This window comes from Aptenodytes forsteri, unplaced genomic scaffold, assembly GCF_000699145.1.
Source record: "Aptenodytes forsteri isolate BGI_AS27 unplaced genomic scaffold, ASM69914v1 Scaffold188, whole genome shotgun sequence".
Taxonomy (NCBI): domain Eukaryota; kingdom Metazoa; phylum Chordata; class Aves; order Sphenisciformes; family Spheniscidae; genus Aptenodytes; species Aptenodytes forsteri.
In genome coordinates, this window is record NW_008794371.1 from 1,124,093 (window position 1) to 1,142,568 (window position 18,476).

The window sequence follows — 18,476 nt, forward strand, 5'->3', positions numbered from 1 at the left end:
TCCAGCGCAGTCCCTGCTTGGGGGCGAGCATCACCAGCCCTCTTGCCTGCTCCCACCCCCCCTCAGGAACGTAACCCTCATTTTAAGAATAATCACCTTCAAAAACCAAATGGGGCTTGTGGCAAACTCTTCCGAGATAACCCAGCTGGAATGAGCCCCCCGGAGCACGTGGCGTCAGCCCCTTTCATGCCTCTCTCATTCCTCGCCTGCTGTTTTGATTCCCCTTGGAATGGGCTCTTCAACCTGTGCAGAATGATTTCCAATTACGTTTTTGTTGCTGAAGGCATAAATCTTCTCCTGCAGACTAGTTTCATGCACAGGCAGAGCTGTGTGGTGCTGGTGGAGATGATAACTAACCAAACCGGGCTTGAATGTTTTATGGACTTTTTTATTTTATAGTGGATATTTCCTCCCCCCTTTGACAACAAATGACCTCAACCAACTTTAATATTCTAACAGCAGTGATTTTCAGTACTTGAAACATTCTTCTAGGGCCATTTAAAGCTTCTGACCAGAACAAGTAGCCCAGCGTAGCGCGGGGAACACTGATTATATATGGAGTGAGCTCCAAGCTTGTTTTGATGCTGATGGGCTGCGAAGGGAAGCAATCTCATGCTGTTTTCTTAAAAAAAAAAAACCAGCAACCCACTCTTTACTGAGTCTACAGGGTCATCGTCATCCTGAAGTGCAATAAATGGCTAATCGACCTAATCCACACTGCGAGGAAGAGACTGATTAGCTAAAGCCCTCTTCTTTTTATAACTGTCTCTACTGGAGCTGTGGTTTTTTTTTCCTTTTCCTATGAAAGTCAGTAATTTGGTGCAAGCTTCAGCATGCACGAATATATCGATGAAAGGCCCTTTCTAGTTATTTCCCTTTCTCAGAAGATCCACAGAGATACTTTCACAGAGATACCGGCACAGCCTGTCTGTACCAGTGGAGCAGAGCTAGCTCAAGCTGTGCAACGTCTGCACGGGGCGAAGGGCTGAGGGACGTGGGGTCTTTCTCCGGAGGCTCGCCCTTTGCAGCGCAGTCCTGGATGATCACGCGAGGCACCCAACCGCAGCGTTTCACAGCAGAGGGGGATGGCTGGCTAGGACGAGGTGCTCCCGATTCGCAGCAAATCTGTGGCAGCGTTGGGCACAGAGCCTTGCATTTAGCCCTCTGCAGCTGAAAGTTGAGCTGGTGGGCTGCTCGTAGCCCCTTGCAGAAAGAGCCTGACAGATGCAAAGTATCTCCTGGCTGATTAATGTGTTTCACAGCAGGTAGAAGCTTGGTGAGAGGGGAAATGTGGCAGGAGCAACCTCCTGGGTGGTTTGTCGGTGAGGGAATTGAGCGTGCAAAGCATCAATAAATGATGCAGCGCTCTAAATGCAAAGTGCCTCTGGTTTATGAATTTGCATGGCCAAACTGGGGGGTCCAGACGGATGCTGAGGTCCGGGATGGCTGGCTCCTGTGAAAATACTTAGCAGAAAATAAAAACCTTGCAGCAAGGAGCTTGTGATTTAAATAATTTAAACTGACAGAGTTGCAGGAGCCGTGCATAGGAAGGAGGGGAGCCTGGTTTTGCGTACTGAGATACTGAGCAAACTAGTGCCTGACCTCTTATAGAAGAAATTGCTGGAGTTTCTTTTTTGCAAGGAAAAATCATGTTCTTGATGAAATCCCCATAGGTTGAGTTAACAAATCTCCGTGAGGGATATACTACTGGCACAGCAAGGCGATGTGTGCATGTGGCGGATGAAGTAGTGATGATGGATTTGCTGCCCGTGTCTCATTGCCTGCCCTGGGTGTAGGCACAGGCTCTACAGGCTGCCTGTCAGCCTTTCTGTACGAACAAAACATACGTGCCACGGGCTCCGTCCCACAGCCCTGCCCCAGGCAAGGAGACCCTTGTGTGTGGCTCCTGGGGAGGGGGAGAAGTGCAACCTCCCCCAGGGATGGGCTGACGGTTAGGGATCCAGCTGAGACCCGGCCAACCTGGTGTATCGCATCTTGCTTAATTTATACCTCTACTAAAGGTACCTTTTGAAGTTGTCGTAATGATGGAAATAGTCCCCAAGTGCTGCAGGGAAGGTGTCCTGTGAGTTAGGACAAACTTGCTCTCACCAGCACGTTGGCTGCCATGTCCTGTGCGAGCCCTTGCCCTGGTTTGGGTGCTGGAACAAACATCATATAAACAGTCCTGGCTGCAAATAAAAAGCCATTTCCTTCAGTGCGCTGAAGCTGTAACACTGGAGAGAAATACCCCGTGGAGCAGTATGCCATTCTCGGGATTCCTTTCTCCCACACTAGTTTTGCACACTGGCGACATTTAAAATTTAACAGATGCTTTTATGATGCTCCTGTGTCCACCTTGTGCCCACCCTGCAGAATCCAGCCCATAAACTGGGCTATTTATTTCTCCAGCCAGCTACAGCGACTTTTTTTTTTTTAAGCACCCTGGAGAACCCAGACCTGCAGTGCTTAGCGCTGTTTTTTTGCTGGGGTGTTCTGGGCTGCCAGCTGGGCATTCAGTCTGCACAGAGGAAAAATTCAACCCTGGGTCTTTATTAAACATTGTAATTTATTTTGATTACGGATAGTTCCTTTATTTCAAACAGAACAGTTTATTCACTGCAAAGTTTTTTTCATGCCTGTTGGAAAGAGTTAACATTAAAAAAAAAAAGGAAAAAGGCGTGGATACATGCAAATCATACTGAACTTTGCCAAATGTATTAAAACAAGTAGCAGAGTTTCTTCTAAGTTATCTACTTGCATACGGAGGAGAAACAACCACCGACAGCGTGAAGCCCCTCTGGAAAAAGCTTCCCGGTGCAGCGATGTTAAAGGAGCAGAGCCAAAGAGACGACCAAAAGTCTGACTGCGTTTGCACCCAGAAAAAGCAAAGCCAGAGAGTCACTGCTGCGAGCCGGGAAAATGGTGCTGTAAAGCTGGTCAGGGGAAGGGCTTTGAACAGATAGAAAGGGGCTGCTCCCTCTTAGCAAAGGGAGTCACGTTTGGTCCTTTGAACGTAAGGGAGAGGAAGTTTTTCACACTTTCCTGCCCTCCCCCAGGTTTAGGATCAAATGAAATTCTGGTTCAAAAGCCAAAGTGCACGTTCCAGCGCTGCTACTCTGGGGTGATCAATTTTCCATCAAAAATAAAATCAAACCCATGTCTCTTAGAAAACAAAACATTTTAGAAACAAAGCACTTCTGGTCCAGGGGGGCAATGGACACAGCCAAGTGACCCAACAGCCTTTCTGAGGCTTTAAATCTCCAGCTGGCTGTGTCCGCCCAGCCCTCGGTGGCAGTGATACAGAGATGAACCCCAGGATTATTTTTTCTTTTATAAACCTTCAGTATTGTGGTCTCTTTTGTCAGCAACAGCAATGAACCTGAGCTGAGCCCCGGCTCCAGATTTTGCGGATCGCTCCCCAAAATGGATCAAGTACTCTCAGCGTTGCTGGTGCAAGCGCCAGGTACCGCATTAAAAGCTCTGGAGTTATTACAGCAGCACGGCTGGTGGGAAACTGGATTTTACATCTGAATAAATACTGGGCAGGCACAAGTGCCAGCCTGATTTCAGTAAGGCTGGAGGGTGAGAGAGGCGTCCAGGCACGCAGCGGGCTGGGATTTAGCTCCACACCAAGAAAGCAAAGCTCTCCCTTCGGGCTGGCTCACAGTATTAAGAGAAACACCCCTGGTTAGTGTGTGATCAGACTTCTGTTGCATCTCAGCAGATATGCTATTCATCAGCAACTCCTGAAGTCAGGATTGGAAAGGATTTAAGGTTTGTCTTGGCGGCAGCCCTCTTTGGGGTGACCGTTGTCTGTCCACCACGCGTGGGAGAGCAGCTGGGATCTGGCTAGACCCAGCGCCAAGGAAAGGGAGCCCTTCCCTGCAAAGTCTGGGCACCTTTCATCTCCCCTTTTGTGCTCTTCTAAGGGCCTCATATTACACCACCTTGGAGGTGCATTTTTGGGAGGTTAAAAAGCATAGCACGTCACTAATGTTTAAAAATACCTGGCCAGCGTTTATAAAATACAAGTATTCAACGCGATCACCTTTATGCTTTCTTTGAAAAGAAAAAAGTTGACATTCATTCTATGGGAGGAAGGCGGCAGTCGGGACTCCCGAAGCATCCCACCATGTGAGTTGACCCTCTGCTAGGACCTCCAACGCTGAGGTCTTGGTTTTAAGTCATCCTTGCTCAACGCGCCCACCCAAGAGCCACGGAGCTGGACATCACGTCTGCGGTGTCGCAGCACCTTGCTCCGAGTTGGGGAGCTCCCCAGCCTCAACTGTTCTGTCCGTCTGCTGCAAGCCTATGTTGTCAGTCTTGCCTGGTCCAGCTCGCAAGTCCTCCTGGCTCTCGGCCAGGCCATCCTGGCTCTCCAAATCGCTTACCTGACCCTCGCCGAACTCCAGAATGGTTGGCAAGTTGCCTTGCTTTGGGCATCGTCTCTTTAGGCTGACCAAGAAGGGTTGTGGCAAGGAGAAGATGTCCACGTTGTTGCCAAGGTCGATCCAGGTGACGCTGGGGAACTTCTTAGGGTCCTTCAGGGTTTCGGTGAGGTCCCGTAGGATGGCTTTGGTGAGCCGGTTGCCATTGAGGGAGAGGGTGGTGAGGTGGGGCAGCACGCAGAGGGCCGGCAGCAGCTGCAGCAGCATGTCGTCTGTCAGCTCCGTGAAGCACAGCTCCACCGTGTCGATGTGCTCCGAGCTGTGCTGGAGGTAGGACGTGACGCGGTCCAAGTCTTTCAGCGTCAGCGGGATGCCCGACAAGTCCACTGTGTTGTCCTGAGGCTTCCCCATCAGGACAGCTTTCAAGCTGCAGGGGAAGAAATGAAGAGGGATGTTAATGTGGAGGGACATCTCTGCTTGGTGGCATCGCTTTGGGCTCCCTGGCCGCACTTGGAGGGGGCAAGAACATGAGTTATTTAGGTAGGATGTTCAACTGGGGCTAACCACCTCTTCTGTAGAGGCCAGGAGTGTGTCTGTGCAGCTGGGGGGCAGAGAGACATTTCAAGGCTGTTTATTGATAGAAGATGGCCAGAAACAAGGAGACCATATTCAAAAACTGTGATTCAGAAAAAGTGGGGAGTTCTTTTCCACAACCACTGCAAAACCCTGGAATAAAAAGGCTATCCTGCTGCTTTTAAAGGTGCAAAAAAGGGTAAGGAAGCCCTTGATTAGCTGGACAGGAATTGTAGCTTATGCTGGTGCTGGTGTAACACTTCTCACGCTGCTGATTATGAAGCTCTTTGAGCAGGAAGACACGTGTTTGTTCTCTTGGCTGTACAGGTGGGAAACTGAGGACCTGCACCAGAACAACTTTAACCCAAGACAGCAAATATAGGATAGACACCTCCAGGGTTAGGTGATTTGCTCTAGTATTGCCAGTGTGTTAGACCTATTACGTCTCTTCAGTCTAACTGCCGAGCAGATGAGCGCTATGGAGAAGTCCTTAGATAAATAAATTAATTCTCATGATGGCCCTACAGAGACTCATTAGCATGAGCTAAACTGGAGTTTCACAGGTCAATTTATCTTCTAAAGTGAATCAAAGAACACATCTACAATCAGGACCTGTCGGCAGACTAGTGCTGCTGAAGACTTTTTGATAATGAATTATTCTGGGTGAATTAGGAGGTGGAAGGAGCCTCAGGCATGCTAATTGCTCATGTCCACTTGGTGAGCTCACACGTCTCATCTGCTGCAGTGGCACACGCGTTAGCCTCACGCCAAACCAGCCAGCTGTGGAAATGCTTTTGCCTTTCATTACAGCCTGAGCCAGGGAATGGTTCTGCCCAGCACCTGTTGGTTTTTCTAGCTGAAAATGCAAACCAGCACTAACACTGCTTTTCTTAGCTGCCGAGCAAGCTCACAGCTCCGCTGCGCAGATGCTCAAGTGCATCTGCGCCGGTGCCAACGCACCTTGTTTGAAATTTGTCTTGCACGGTACGGTAAGATGTTTTACGGCTAGTCCCACGACGTGTGACCCAAGCCATGAGCTGTTTGTGATCTGGGGGTGTGTGCAGGCAGCTGGTAAGCGTTGGGCTTTGCCCCTGAGGAGTTACAGAAGTAACACAGCTAGAGAGTCGTAAATTGTGCTGAGCTTTAATTCGTAAATAATGCACATAGACAGACAACCTTGCAAGGTGTTGTGAGCTCCCCGCTAGACTTTGGGGGAGTATCTTAGAATAGAGGCAGGGTGGAAGGAAATGAAGGTTATTTATAACCATCAAAGCATTTTATTGTTGGCTGATCAATACCCGCGTTCACCACTGGGGTAGGAGGAGTTTGCAATGGCCACTTGAGAGACTACTGGAGACCCGCAAGCCAAGGAGGAGTGAAATTTCTGCAGTTCCTATAGAAATCAACCCAAAACCGCATGGGGGTGTGTGTGTATGTGTGATGTGTGTGTGTGTACTTTGCAAAATCATCATCACCAGAATAACTTTCCTAAATAATCACAGGAAGGCTGAAATTGCTACGACCTGCAATTAAAGAGTTTGCTCTGAGCCAGTGTGTCTTGAGGTGTTAGGAAAGGGCCAGGGAGAGCGGAAAGCCTGGATCAGCCCATCAGCAGAAGGGGACGTGCCGTGAGGTGTGTCCCCCCCCGTGAAGGACGGCACTTTGCATGGGCATGAGCTAAGTGCTCTGGTTTGACTGAATATCTGTAGTCATCAGGAGGGCAGTAAGATTTGGGAGCGTGGGGGTTGTACAAGGTATTGTGAATGTATGGATGATGATCTGCCACGCGTGTCTGCTCTGCCAAGGGTACGGAGCTATTTGCAGTGCCTTCCTTGTCTGTCTTTCACAGCCCTGTGCAATATTAGCTGCCTGCCTTTGCGTCAACAGGCAGCGATTTCCCAATCACCGCAGGAGGCCACCTTGTTTGGTGGGGCAATGCGGCTGATGCAGTCAGCAAGGCAGCTAGCTTAACAGGACTTACGCTGGTTTTAGCAGCAAATACAGAACAAGCTTGTGGCAGGGCTGCCCTGATGTCCTGCCTGCCATCAGATACACACGTGTGCACCGGTTGAGAAAGCAACTGCGTTTGCACTTGGGGTTAAGCGGTTGGCCAGATAACGTAATGCTGTGGAGGACTTGGGGCCAAGATGCTGCTCTGCTGTCTGCTCTGGGCATGTTTTTCCAAGGCGCCCATGAGAGCTAATTGCCCAGAGACTGTTATTTCAAACAAGGGGAAAAATGAGAGCTTTACTCCAAAGGTCCATGCCCATGGGTTGTGTGCCAGTTAACAAGAGAGTCTCCAAATCCAGAGCTACTCTTCTGCTCTCTCGAATGGCACAAACCCCATGTACTGGGTGCCCATGGCCACAGGTTGGCTATGGAGACCTGGCTATGACCCAGCTGAGCCAGGGTGAAAGCAGGCAAACACCTGGGTGCTGCTTTTAGACCACAAACATCTCACAAATCCCCACCAGGTTGTGATGGGGAGGCTGGGAGGGGTGAAAGATCTCTTTTAGAGTTTCCTTGGTGATGCTGGATTATGCTCCACGGTCTGTTGAGCAGTACTTTGTTCTTACTGCTCCTTTGAACATCTTATTACAAGGATGAAATGGATGCAGATAAGCACTGGGATTAAAGTCAACTTCCATCTAGAGGCTTGGCTAAACACTAGGTAAACAAGCTCTCTTCCCAGTTTCAATTTGCACTTAAGACTTTCTGATATTGCACCGTGGCAAGGTAATTACCATGGAGGCAACTTCACAAAGCCTCCTCAGCTAGAGCAGGTACCAAAATCGGAGCTGGATGCAACAACTGTGAAAAAGGCCTTGATCGTCACCTGGCTCTTGGATCGCAGTCGTTCCACATGAACTATTTGTTTTCAGGGAACACCCCATACGAAAGAACTAAATTTGGTTTTTTTATATGTGGTTCCCCGAGCCCTTTACGGGCTCACGTGGCCCAGTGCAACCCTCCTGCCCTAATAGAAAGGCACCTGCCTGTTGTGCTGCGAGCAAAATGACTGAATTTCACCTAAACTAGGCTATGCAATGTTAAGGTCTCCTTAGGAAATAAATTCCACCCCACCCCTCCCTCATGCCCCAGAAACTGCTCAGCTGCTGTGTGTGTGTTACTCAGGGATTTTATGTTTGAAGAGAGGAGCTTGTCCTGGCTGCAGTCGCTGCTGCTGGGGGGACATTGCTGTGGGTTGGAGCAGACTCAAGCCAGGCGGAAGGGGAGAGACTACGAAGGGCATTGCGGGATCAAGGAAGACAGTGAGTCTTCCCCAAAAATGCTTGAATGGCACTAGCCCAAATGGCAGCTGCATGAATTAATTTCTTGTCCTTAAAAAATGTGAGTTTGTGCAGCAGTTGGCCAATTTCTTTACCACCATTAAGAAGAGTGATTGACTTCTTATTAACCTTCTAATTCTAAGTACCCGGGAGACCCAAGGGTAATTTTGATTATTCAGCTTGATTATTTTGATTATACTCCAGCTCATCCTGACTGGAGCCCTGGCATAAAGAAAGTGTTGGGATACGGCATCGGGCGAGCGAGCTGGGGCAGCTCAGCAAGTGCTACCTGCTGTGACCACCCCTGTGCCACAGGTTGGGGCAGGGTCCGTCAGGCCCTGGGCTGTGGGAGCTCATCACTGCACAGCAAACCCAGTGGACCTTGATAGGAAGCCATGGGAGATGGGGAGAACGACAAACATCTGGGATGTCTTGCAGAAATATCACCTGTTTCTTAATTTGACACGTAGCCCTATCTACAACTTGAGATGATCTTGTCCATTGGTGGGGGGAAGAAAATATCCATAATGGAGTCTTAAGAATAGAAATCAGGAGAAAAGGGACGTATCCAGCACAGTTAGGTAGTACTCCGAGGAGATGGGAGATCACAGGAGGGGCAAGATCTACCGGAGCAAAAACAAAACAGCTGGAGGCAGAGGGAAAGCCATTTCCTTCTGTGTACGGCACCAGGAGCAGAGAAACCAGAGAGCGGCAGCACGCTGAGCTTTTATGGGTGTATTATTTATTTAATATGTGGTTTCGCTTCTCCAGCTCGGATGAAATCCAAGAGGGTCATTCCTCTGGCTTTGCAGGAACAGCTTTAGCCTATATAAACTAAAGCCCCAGCACAGAGCTCTGCCCCTGCAGGGTCCTAGGCAGCCAAGTGGGATTTTGGGGTTAAAACACAGCATCCCTTCATGGGCACAGGCAATCCAGTGGGAATTGTAAGCACAGCTGGGTGCTCAGGTCTCTGCATTTGCTTTGGACATCCTAGCAAGAGAGTTGTGGTCTGAGGAGAAGAAACCAAACCAGGCTGATGGATGAGCCGCCCTTCGCTAAGTGTTTTTACTGTGGGCTAACTGGGCTGGGGCTTTACCGATAAACAGAAGCCCCAGCCTATGATCACCCACGGCAGGCTCTGCACCTGTGATTTAGGCCCATTCAAAGGCACACAAATCTGATTGGAAACCTTTTTTTGTAAGCAAATCTTGGATCATTAAGTGTGTGCCTGTGATTTATTGCACACATCAGCCAACGGTTGGGTTGGGGTGGGAGGAGAGGCTAATGAGAGCTGCTGCTACCGTTTATTATTATCTGCACGTTTCAGTTGCTGGTTTGCCCTGGGAAAGATTATTCGCACAGGCTGCTTAGCAAAAGGCTGGCCAGACAATTTCTATAATTTTAATCTTTTTTTAAAATTTTGGTGCCTTGGTGCAATGGTGCAATTAGCACTTTCCCATCTGGGCTCCTCTCAGCCACAAGACACGGTGAAGCTGGGATGCATCTGCTACACCCCTCTATGTCACCTTAAAACTAAATGTGTTACCACACTTGCACTGCAAAGCGGAGAGCGGCGTGATGGATAATGCTACTGGTTATTGAATTTATCCCACGCTGTGAGCTGGGCTGTGTAAAGGGGCTGGAGAAAGGGTCAGAGCTTGAGCTTGCTCCCTCATGCCCTTCCCCTGCCATCGGCAGCAGGCCTGGCTTTGCAAGGGGGCAAAGCCTCACTCCGGTAGCCCAGGCTGTTCCGTCTAAGCCAGGGCAATTACTAACTCGGTCTTTGTTTTTCATGCAGGTGCAGCTGTAGGCTAAAACCAGCCAGAGAAAAGTTATGTCTATGAATTGGTCCAAATCCCCATCGCCTCTGGTAAGATCCTGAGCTGCTCTTCCACACAGGGATGTGTTTCAAATCAAAATTGCCAGGGTGAATCTAAGCGCCGTTCATCCAAAGCGTTGGGCCCTCACTTTAACAGTGTTAGGTCAGTCAAAGCTTATTTAACATGAGAAAATAGCTTAAAATTTCTAGGAGTAAACAGCTCTGGAAGCTCCGGTAGAAATAACTTACCTAGGTGGAGGATCAGTCCTCGAGCATGCCCCCGTAGCAGAATAACAAGAGAGCTTTTAAAAAAAGTTACAAAACTACTCATGTTTTTCCTTGTTTAATACAAGAGGTTTGTGTTTTTTTTTTTTCTTATGGCAAGACAGATCATACAGTGCAAAAACTAGTATTAAATGATCTGATGCCAAGCTCCAGCGGGTACGTCAATAATGTCCTGATGCTCAATGTATCTGGACTCTCACTAAACTCTCCTGTGCCATGGGGACCCATTCCACTGCTGCAGTGGCACTTCTATTATGACAGTTCGTGGTTTGCTGGGTTAGCTGGAACCTTAAACACACACCGCCGCAGTAATTTAACAAGATCTATACTTATCCCTTTACAAGGTCTCATTTAACCTGTATGTGGGCAGAAAGACAGCTGTTAATGTGACGTGGTTCTCTCTACTGGTAATTTTTTGGCAACACTGGAAAAGAAACCAATGAAATAGTATATTTATTATTAAAAAAAATTGATGTTCATATGTTGGCAGCTACTTCTCTCCCATAGGTACCGCTGCATCATTTTTTGGAAGCAGCCCCGGCGAGTGAGGTGTAGTGAGGCTGGGGCCAGGGCGATGCCTCAGTAACAAGCTCTTCCCACCTAGAAAACCTAAATTATTCGTCTTGCAATCTTTGAGCACCAAAGCTGGTTATAGCGGGATCTCACTGTCAAATAAAGCACAGTATCCCTGCGAATAAGTGATAACCATTTAAAAGCATGGCTAAAATAAACATTCAGGGGTTGATCCTTGTTTTATCAAGCATGGATACCCCCTGCATGGAGCGATGGTGCCCGCCTGCCTTCCTGTAACTACTTGTGGGACTTCTAGTGTGGCTTTAATTTAGCAAAACGGAGAAGATAACAAAGGGGGAATGGGGATAACTTCAGGGCAGCTCTTTTTTTTGTTTTGAGCTGCTTTCAATATTGCTTCCCATTTGTTTTTTTTCCTTGGAGCATGCATACAATTTCTGCCAGCAAGTAAAAGAGAATTTCTCACTGGGGCTCTATCCTTTTCCCCTTGAGAGGGATTTAACTGATACCTACTGAAACGGATTGATTATCTTGTACAAATAGCCTTTTCACCCTGAAGATCTGCAGTCTGTATCGAAGGCAGAGGAAATCTCCTAACTCAACGGGTCAGAGCAGCCCTGTGCTTGTGCTGGGGGATGGCTTTGCTGTTTTGCAGCAGCCTACGCTCAGCCTGTCCCTTGGGAAACAAACAAACAAACGCCAAACATGATTTAATAAAAACAGTTCTGTGGATATTCTGAACCATCTCATGGAAATGAGGAGGATATCATGGTAACAAACAGCTGTAAAAACTTTTATCCCTGCTATAAAGTTTGCCACAGAATGGCCCCAAATCTCTGTAGGAAGATCTTACCATTAAACAAATCCCTACGAGCTTTAGTGGAGGATCAGTTACACTCACTTGGTTTCATCCTCACATTTTATGAGGATATTCCATAGAGGAAGACATAGATTTTTTTTCCCAGCTGGAAACAGTATATGGGGTTTTGACCAGTGTAACGATAGGATTGGGTATACAACCATGCACTAAACCCCGATAATGCTTTGGCAGGATGCTGATTTATGTACAGTCATGCTGAACTGAAAGCTATTTTGCATGCAGTATTGAATCAGATCAGAAAATGTTCACATGAACAAGAATATTGATGTTTAGATCAAAAAGAATTAAAAGAAAGGGATTTCCTCTTGGTTTAAATTAATGACATTTCTCTAAAGCACCGCACAAATCGGGACATGAGGTGCTGATGTGTCATGTAATAAAGTAAAATTGGGCTATTGAGCTACTTCCTTGGAGGGCAAAGGAATAGCTCAAGAAAAATGAAGAAGAGGCAGCCCCACAGAGTGAAGAACTACAGTACGAAATTTATATGATATCACTGGTGAGAAAACTATTTACAAAAACGTCAGCAAAAAATTATTGAACGTAATGAATCATCAGAAAAAAGTAAAGTCTTGAGAGAAAAGACTTGTCCTGAAATACTGGTGGTATCAAAGATAAGTATTAAATAACTTTTTCAAAGTCCCTACTCCTGCTTCAAATGATGTCAAACACTGGAATAGATATTTTGGAAATGGAGGGAAGGAATACAAACAAATGCATGTACTCTGTTAGTAATAATGTTGACAAAAGGGTTAAGCTCCCCCAGCCTCAAAGGAGGAACAGAGCCAAGATAAGATAATTATTTAGCTTAAACGAGGAATGTGACTGAGGTGTATATAACAATATATTATATATATAATGTATATATAATAACAAGGATGAATAAAACAAAGATGAGAATAGACTGCTCTTTCTTTGTGTCTCTTAATGCGTGAGCCGAGGGACACCCACTGAAGCTGAAAGACTAAACTCCCAGTGGATAAAAGGAAGGAGTGTGTACACAGAGCTCAAATTAACCTCCTAGCTTCAGCCACGGGACATCACCAAGATCAAGGGCTTTGTGGGAGGTCCAAAGCAGACACGGCACTGCTGTGGCTGATGATAACATCAAAAGTCATGTTAAGATTTAAAAAAAAAAAAAATTAAATTGGCTGGGTCTATGTCCTGGAGTGTAATTGTAGAAATTCTGTAATTCACCAAAATCAGGCCCTTTCACTTTATCGCCAGGAGCCTGGACAAGGATGGGTGGTTTGATCCTATGTGAGCAGCCTGCTGCTGAACAGCAACGGCCGTGGGACCCTGAAAGGCTGGTCCAAAGGCTATGTCAGGAGGTTGGGGGGGGGAATATAAAAATATACACGCATGTGCCTGTGTATGTGTGTTTTGCAGCTGCTCCTTATTTAAACTAGGGAGAGGCATTATAGTCCCAGAGCAAAAATGCTTCTACTTACGCCAGCGGCAAGGAAAGGACTATATTTCCCAAGTTAAGTTAAAAAAAAAAAATCCTTTTAACAGGTTTGTGATGCTGCCTGGTTGAATACTTTCCTTTTTTTTTTTTTTCTTTCTTTTGTTTAAAAAAACCCCAACCCAACACTCATCAAAACATGACAGATGAAATCCAAAACCAAGGTAGACAGAGCCCAGATCAGAACTGGAGTTGCCAAATTCACCAAAATTCGGAGACACGCGATTCCTACGTTGGACCACCACAGCTCATGCTCACCTTTTACTTCATTCTTAGGTCCTACTCATCAACACTTCAGCACGTGTGTGCGCGCTGTTGTGATTAGTCATTAGCTGGTTTAGCTCGTTGTTTACTGCCACAGAAAGATTTAGAGGTTTATTAACAGGGTAGTTTAAAGTCTCTGGTTTTCACAGCCTTTACAAATGAATAGCTTGGAAAGATTTAACTCCTCTCCTTAGAGAGATTCAGGGTAAAGAGGACTTTTAAATATATAAATATGTAACTTTAAAACCCCTTTAGAGCTTACCAGTAAACATATAAGAAATTCCAAAGTCTTTACTGTTAAGAGGGAAAGTACCAGTGGGGATTAGTTATTTTGGTCTCTTCTTGTTCCAAGAGCTTTCCCAGATTTGCTAAGGTTTGCAGTTTTCACATCATAAAGTCTAGACATCCCCGTTGTTAACTTCCTTCCCCTGCTATCAAAACCCCGGACCGCTCCTCCAGCGAGTGCCACCTGATTTGGGGGGTGGTAGAAAGGGCAGATCGCTCAGCCTGGAGCTCATCATCTGGGGGCTTTGCTCCTAATTTTGGCCCTGATGTGTGATATCAAAATTAACTTTATTATGGCCATTTATAAAATAATTGTGGCTGCTGGGAATGCTTTGTGGGAATCACATCCCCTAAAATCCCTGAACAGGATCTCCTATTGCCGTTGCAAGACCAAACACTGGGCTAACTTTATTATGGCCATTATTGCCGTTGCAAGACCAAACACTGGGCTATTTCTTGGATCCAGCACAGCATTTTTTAAGCATCTTGCTAAGAGCATACCTGGAGAGAATGCTAAGATTTTCTCTTAATTTTCCTCTTGCAGCAGCATCCCCAGTGTTGCATGCTGCTGGTTGCTCTGTGTGTGATGCTTGCAGCACTACCTCCTCTGCGTGCCCAAGTGCACGGGCTGCTCCAGGAATAGCTCTTTGTTTACACGCCTTTCCTTTCCAAATCCCGCTGCATTTTCTTTGGCTCCGCACCAACTTACACAGGCCCGTTCCTCCCTTATTCCAGGCACAAAGCTTGGTAAATGCATGGGGTGTTTGATGGAAAGAGTAATTTCTGTGCACCCAAGAGCATCCCTGCACCAGGAGAACTGACGCCGGTCTTGTGGCTTCAGCCACAGCATGGTAGTGGAAGGACCGTTGGCATCAGAAAGATCTTGATCAACAAGTCCTTCCCATCAAGGTGAGATAAAAAGTCAAGCATCTTTGATTTATATTTCTTTACTAAATTACTCCATGCCTATGTAACGTCTCCACGGACTTGTATTAAATTCTAAAAGCTTGTGATACAAATAACAAGAAAAAGTCATTTTTATCCCTGGATGAGTGCTGACCATTTCCATCAGCCTCAACTCCTTCATCTCGACCAGTTTGATGAAGAGCCATCCACTAGAGAGCAGTGTCACCCAACCCTTGGTGCCTAAAAGCCAGCACATCACCCCAAACCCAGATCAGGAGGGACACAGCCCAAAAGCTGCACCTTGCGGATGGGTTCCCACCTTGCAGGGGACAGGACGCTGTCTCATCCCTGGCGTGGTGAAGGGATGAGATGTCACCGTGCCATCGGATGTCCTACTCATGGCACAGCCCTTGGCTCTTCTGCTGGGTATGTCACACAGGCTGAGTTATCTGAGATCTGATGGTGGCTTTGGACAGCTGCACTCAGACTTTGAAGACCCAGATCCAGCTCTAAACACACCTAAGCATCCTAATATTCAAAATAATGTGCGTGTGGAGGAAGGAATCTAATATTTTGAGTGCAGCATCTCTTCGGGGAGAAACAGAGCGCAGAAGAAAACGGAGAACAGGAGAAACAGAGAAGAGTCTCTGTTCGGGGCTGATTGGATTAATCTACTTTAACATCTCCCAAAATGCCTCTAATTCCACCCTAGAGCATCTTTCTGAGGAAAGGAAGTAAAGGACAGAAATTTTCTTTGCGTTAAGCATTTTGGCAATGCGATATTTAGTCCCTTTCTAAGGCTGATGTGCCTCAATCTTGTGCTAGCACAGAGGAGAAGGGAAACCGAGGGGAAGGAAGGTCAGACAGCTCGGGCAAAAACTGCAGGCAGGGACTGGCTTCTGCACTGTCTTTCATGGGCACATGGGCTGCGGGAAGTGCAAAGACTGCATTGATTTTGGAAGCTGAGGAGAAAAATATCAGTATACAAAACCAAACCAGACACATTGAACAAGTTATTGAAATGAATTTAAAAGGGGAAAAAAAGATGTTCAATATTTTTGGTTTTCAGTCCAAACCACATAAATTTGACCCACTGACATTGGCCAAGTAGAAGTCACAGATCCATTACCTGGGAACTCAAGGAAAGTCCATGTGGGCCCAATTGCTGAGGCTCACGCCAAGGCTGCTGGAGAAGCAGCTGCACTTGGTGGATATTTGGTGACCTGATGTGGCCCTACCGGAGGTAGGTAACCCCTAGAGAACCCCTAGAGAAGGTTCAGTGGTAAGGTTAAACCAAACAAAACATCTGGGATGGACCAAAATAGCACCCGTGCCTTCCCGTGGCCAAGCTCCATCAGCAAACCCCTCTTCCCTGCAGCTTTCACCAGTCTACAGCTGCGAGATTACTGCTGCGTCATAATTTCATGGCATCTCTATGGTATTTAGTAAAAGGACCCAATTAAACCTTTAAAAGCAACAAGCTTCTTGGAAAATGAAGTACTGTTATCCAAAGAAGCAACTTGATAAATAATACCTCCAGTAGGGATAATTAAGCAGAACTCTCATTTGCATGCTGCAGCCAGCTCCTCGTCATGGTCCAGAGCCGAGGAGGCTGGATTCAGATACTTAGTGAAGCGATGGTCTTTTGCTCTGTATGAGAACCACCATTTACGTGTTACAAGAACAGGGATTCTTCCCAACTCGTTTTTAATTTCCTGCTAAACAAAATTCTAAAAATAAGCACTTGGGATCCATCAAAATGCTTTGCTATAATTATGAGTCTATTTAAACTTACTGCAAAAAAGTGTAAATATCCTGCTGTCGGAGTACTCCATTTTTCTTTCCCCATCCTCCCCAAAATGAAATGTACTATATACTCCTTCCTATGATACATTTTGCTCTCAAGAAACCTGCATTTTCCCATAGAGAAACTGTGCTGGAATATTTCCAACGAACTCCACTCCAGCGTAATAAGAAACTGCAGCTGATGCCCCGTTAATAACATGCATTTGCAGAAAAGGCAATTTGCACAAGTGCCAACAGAAAAACAATCAAGAATTTAAAAGAAAACAATGTGTTGGGATTGTTGCTTCTGTAAATGACCTCCTGGAAGAGAATTGGACCAGAAGAAGAAATTGTTCAAGTTTGCATTCTAACAAACAATAGTTTGCACTAAAATAAACAACATTTTCTTTAAATTCTAGCACAGGGGAAAAAAAAGGCTGAAAAGACTCTTGGAAAGGGACTTTTATGATTGAGTATATAAAAAATACCCAAGTAACTATTGGATTTACATGAGCAACTCCCCACTAGAGAGAAAGGAAGCTGATATACTCTGGTTTGACTGGGAAAAGGACCTTTGAATTGAGTTGTAGTCTTCAGTGTCCAAAGGAAAGAGGCCACAGGAAGAGAAATCACTAGTAAATTGCTCATAAAAACATACGATTTGCTGCCAATACGTTTAAAACAGTTCCAAACTGGTGAGTTGAAAGGAAAATGAGGAAAAAGGAAAGAAGGGGGGCAAGAGGAAGGCGCTGCGATGGTGAGGGATGGGAGACCCGTGGGGATGGATGGAGCACGGCAAGGCAGCGCTGGCCGAGGCTCCAGCCCCTTCCGCAAAACCGGGATGGATGGTTGCTTGAAATCCTTCATTTCAGCCTCTCTCTTTGGTTTCGTTACCGCTTTCTCTTATCGTTGCAAGGAACGACCCCACAAGCAGGCTGGATGTGACTCCCAACGTGAGGTGGGAGAGCATGGCTGCTCCCTCTCTGTCCCCCTCACCACAAATTTTAGAGAAAAAGAAACTAGTTTTGACACATCTTGTCTATTTGCAGATGAAAGGGGCTGTTGTTAATTATCTCCATCCCTTTCTGGGGCCCGGGGAGCTTGGGAGTGGGGGAAACACACACAGTCAGGCAGGGCGGCTTGAGAGGCATTGGCTCCGGTTTACTTCTGCTCACCAAAATCCTCTCCCGGCCCTCAAACCTGCCCCTGGTGCTGTCAACAACAACAAAAGCCCAGGAAAAGTTTGCAGAGAACTGCACGTATCAAACTGAACAGGCTTTCGCTGAAGGTTTGAGGTTCACACTTTGTAGAGGCTGTTTGTGTTTCCTGTTCCTTGAAATAAGTTGAATTCCATTAATACAAAGGGGAAGAAAACAGGATTTTTGCTGGGGGAGGGTGAGGGGAGAGAAGCTTCAACTCTGATCCTCTAGCCCAGTTTTCTCACCAGAAACCAGCCCAAAGAAGAAAAAAAGCCCCTCTCCCAACTGCTCTTCCTGCAATTAGGGAGTGATCAGCTGCCAAAGTGTGTGCCTGGGGCTTCGCTTTCCCTAAACTGTTTATTTTATTGGAGCACAGATCACATTTGGAAGAGTTTAGGCAGGCAGAGGTCCCCTATTGCCTGTGCTGCTCTGATGAGAGCCGGAGCACGAGACGCAGCCGCCAGCCCGGCTCCCAGGGTCCCTGCTTGTCCCTCACGCTGTTTGGGAAGATGTTTTCTCCAGTGCCAGGAGCTGATATCACCCCTCATTTTCCCCTTGCCCCCCCCCCGCGATACTTGATACTTGGCCCATATCTTCCATTAAGCCAAACCCCTGCCCTTCCCGATGCGGTCCCGACACCTCTGGCGTCGAAAGGGAGGGTCTGAATCCCGACACGGGTCCTGATGCGCTCATAGGTGGATCAAAGGGAAACCACCTACTTCTCTTTCAGCCTGACCGTGGACACGTTTCAGACAGCTGGTTTTTGAGGGGACACGTACCGCCTCCCCCAACCAGGGTGGAGGACG

General features: G+C 46.8%; 1 protein-coding gene across 1 annotated transcript in view; it reads right to left on the reverse strand.

The window, feature by feature from the left end:
- Positions 1 to 2,559: 2,559 nt before the first annotated feature.
- The window catches only part of LRRC75A (leucine rich repeat containing 75A), a 103,306-nt gene continuing 87,389 nt past the window's right edge, over positions 2,560 to 18,476 (reverse strand). Inside the window, exon 4 of the mRNA XM_009287192.2 lies at positions 2,560 to 4,815. Within this exon, the coding sequence (XP_009285467.1) occupies positions 4,230 to 4,815 (586 nt within the window). The 3' untranslated portion in view covers positions 2,560 to 4,229. The remainder of the gene's footprint in view (positions 4,816 to 18,476) is intronic.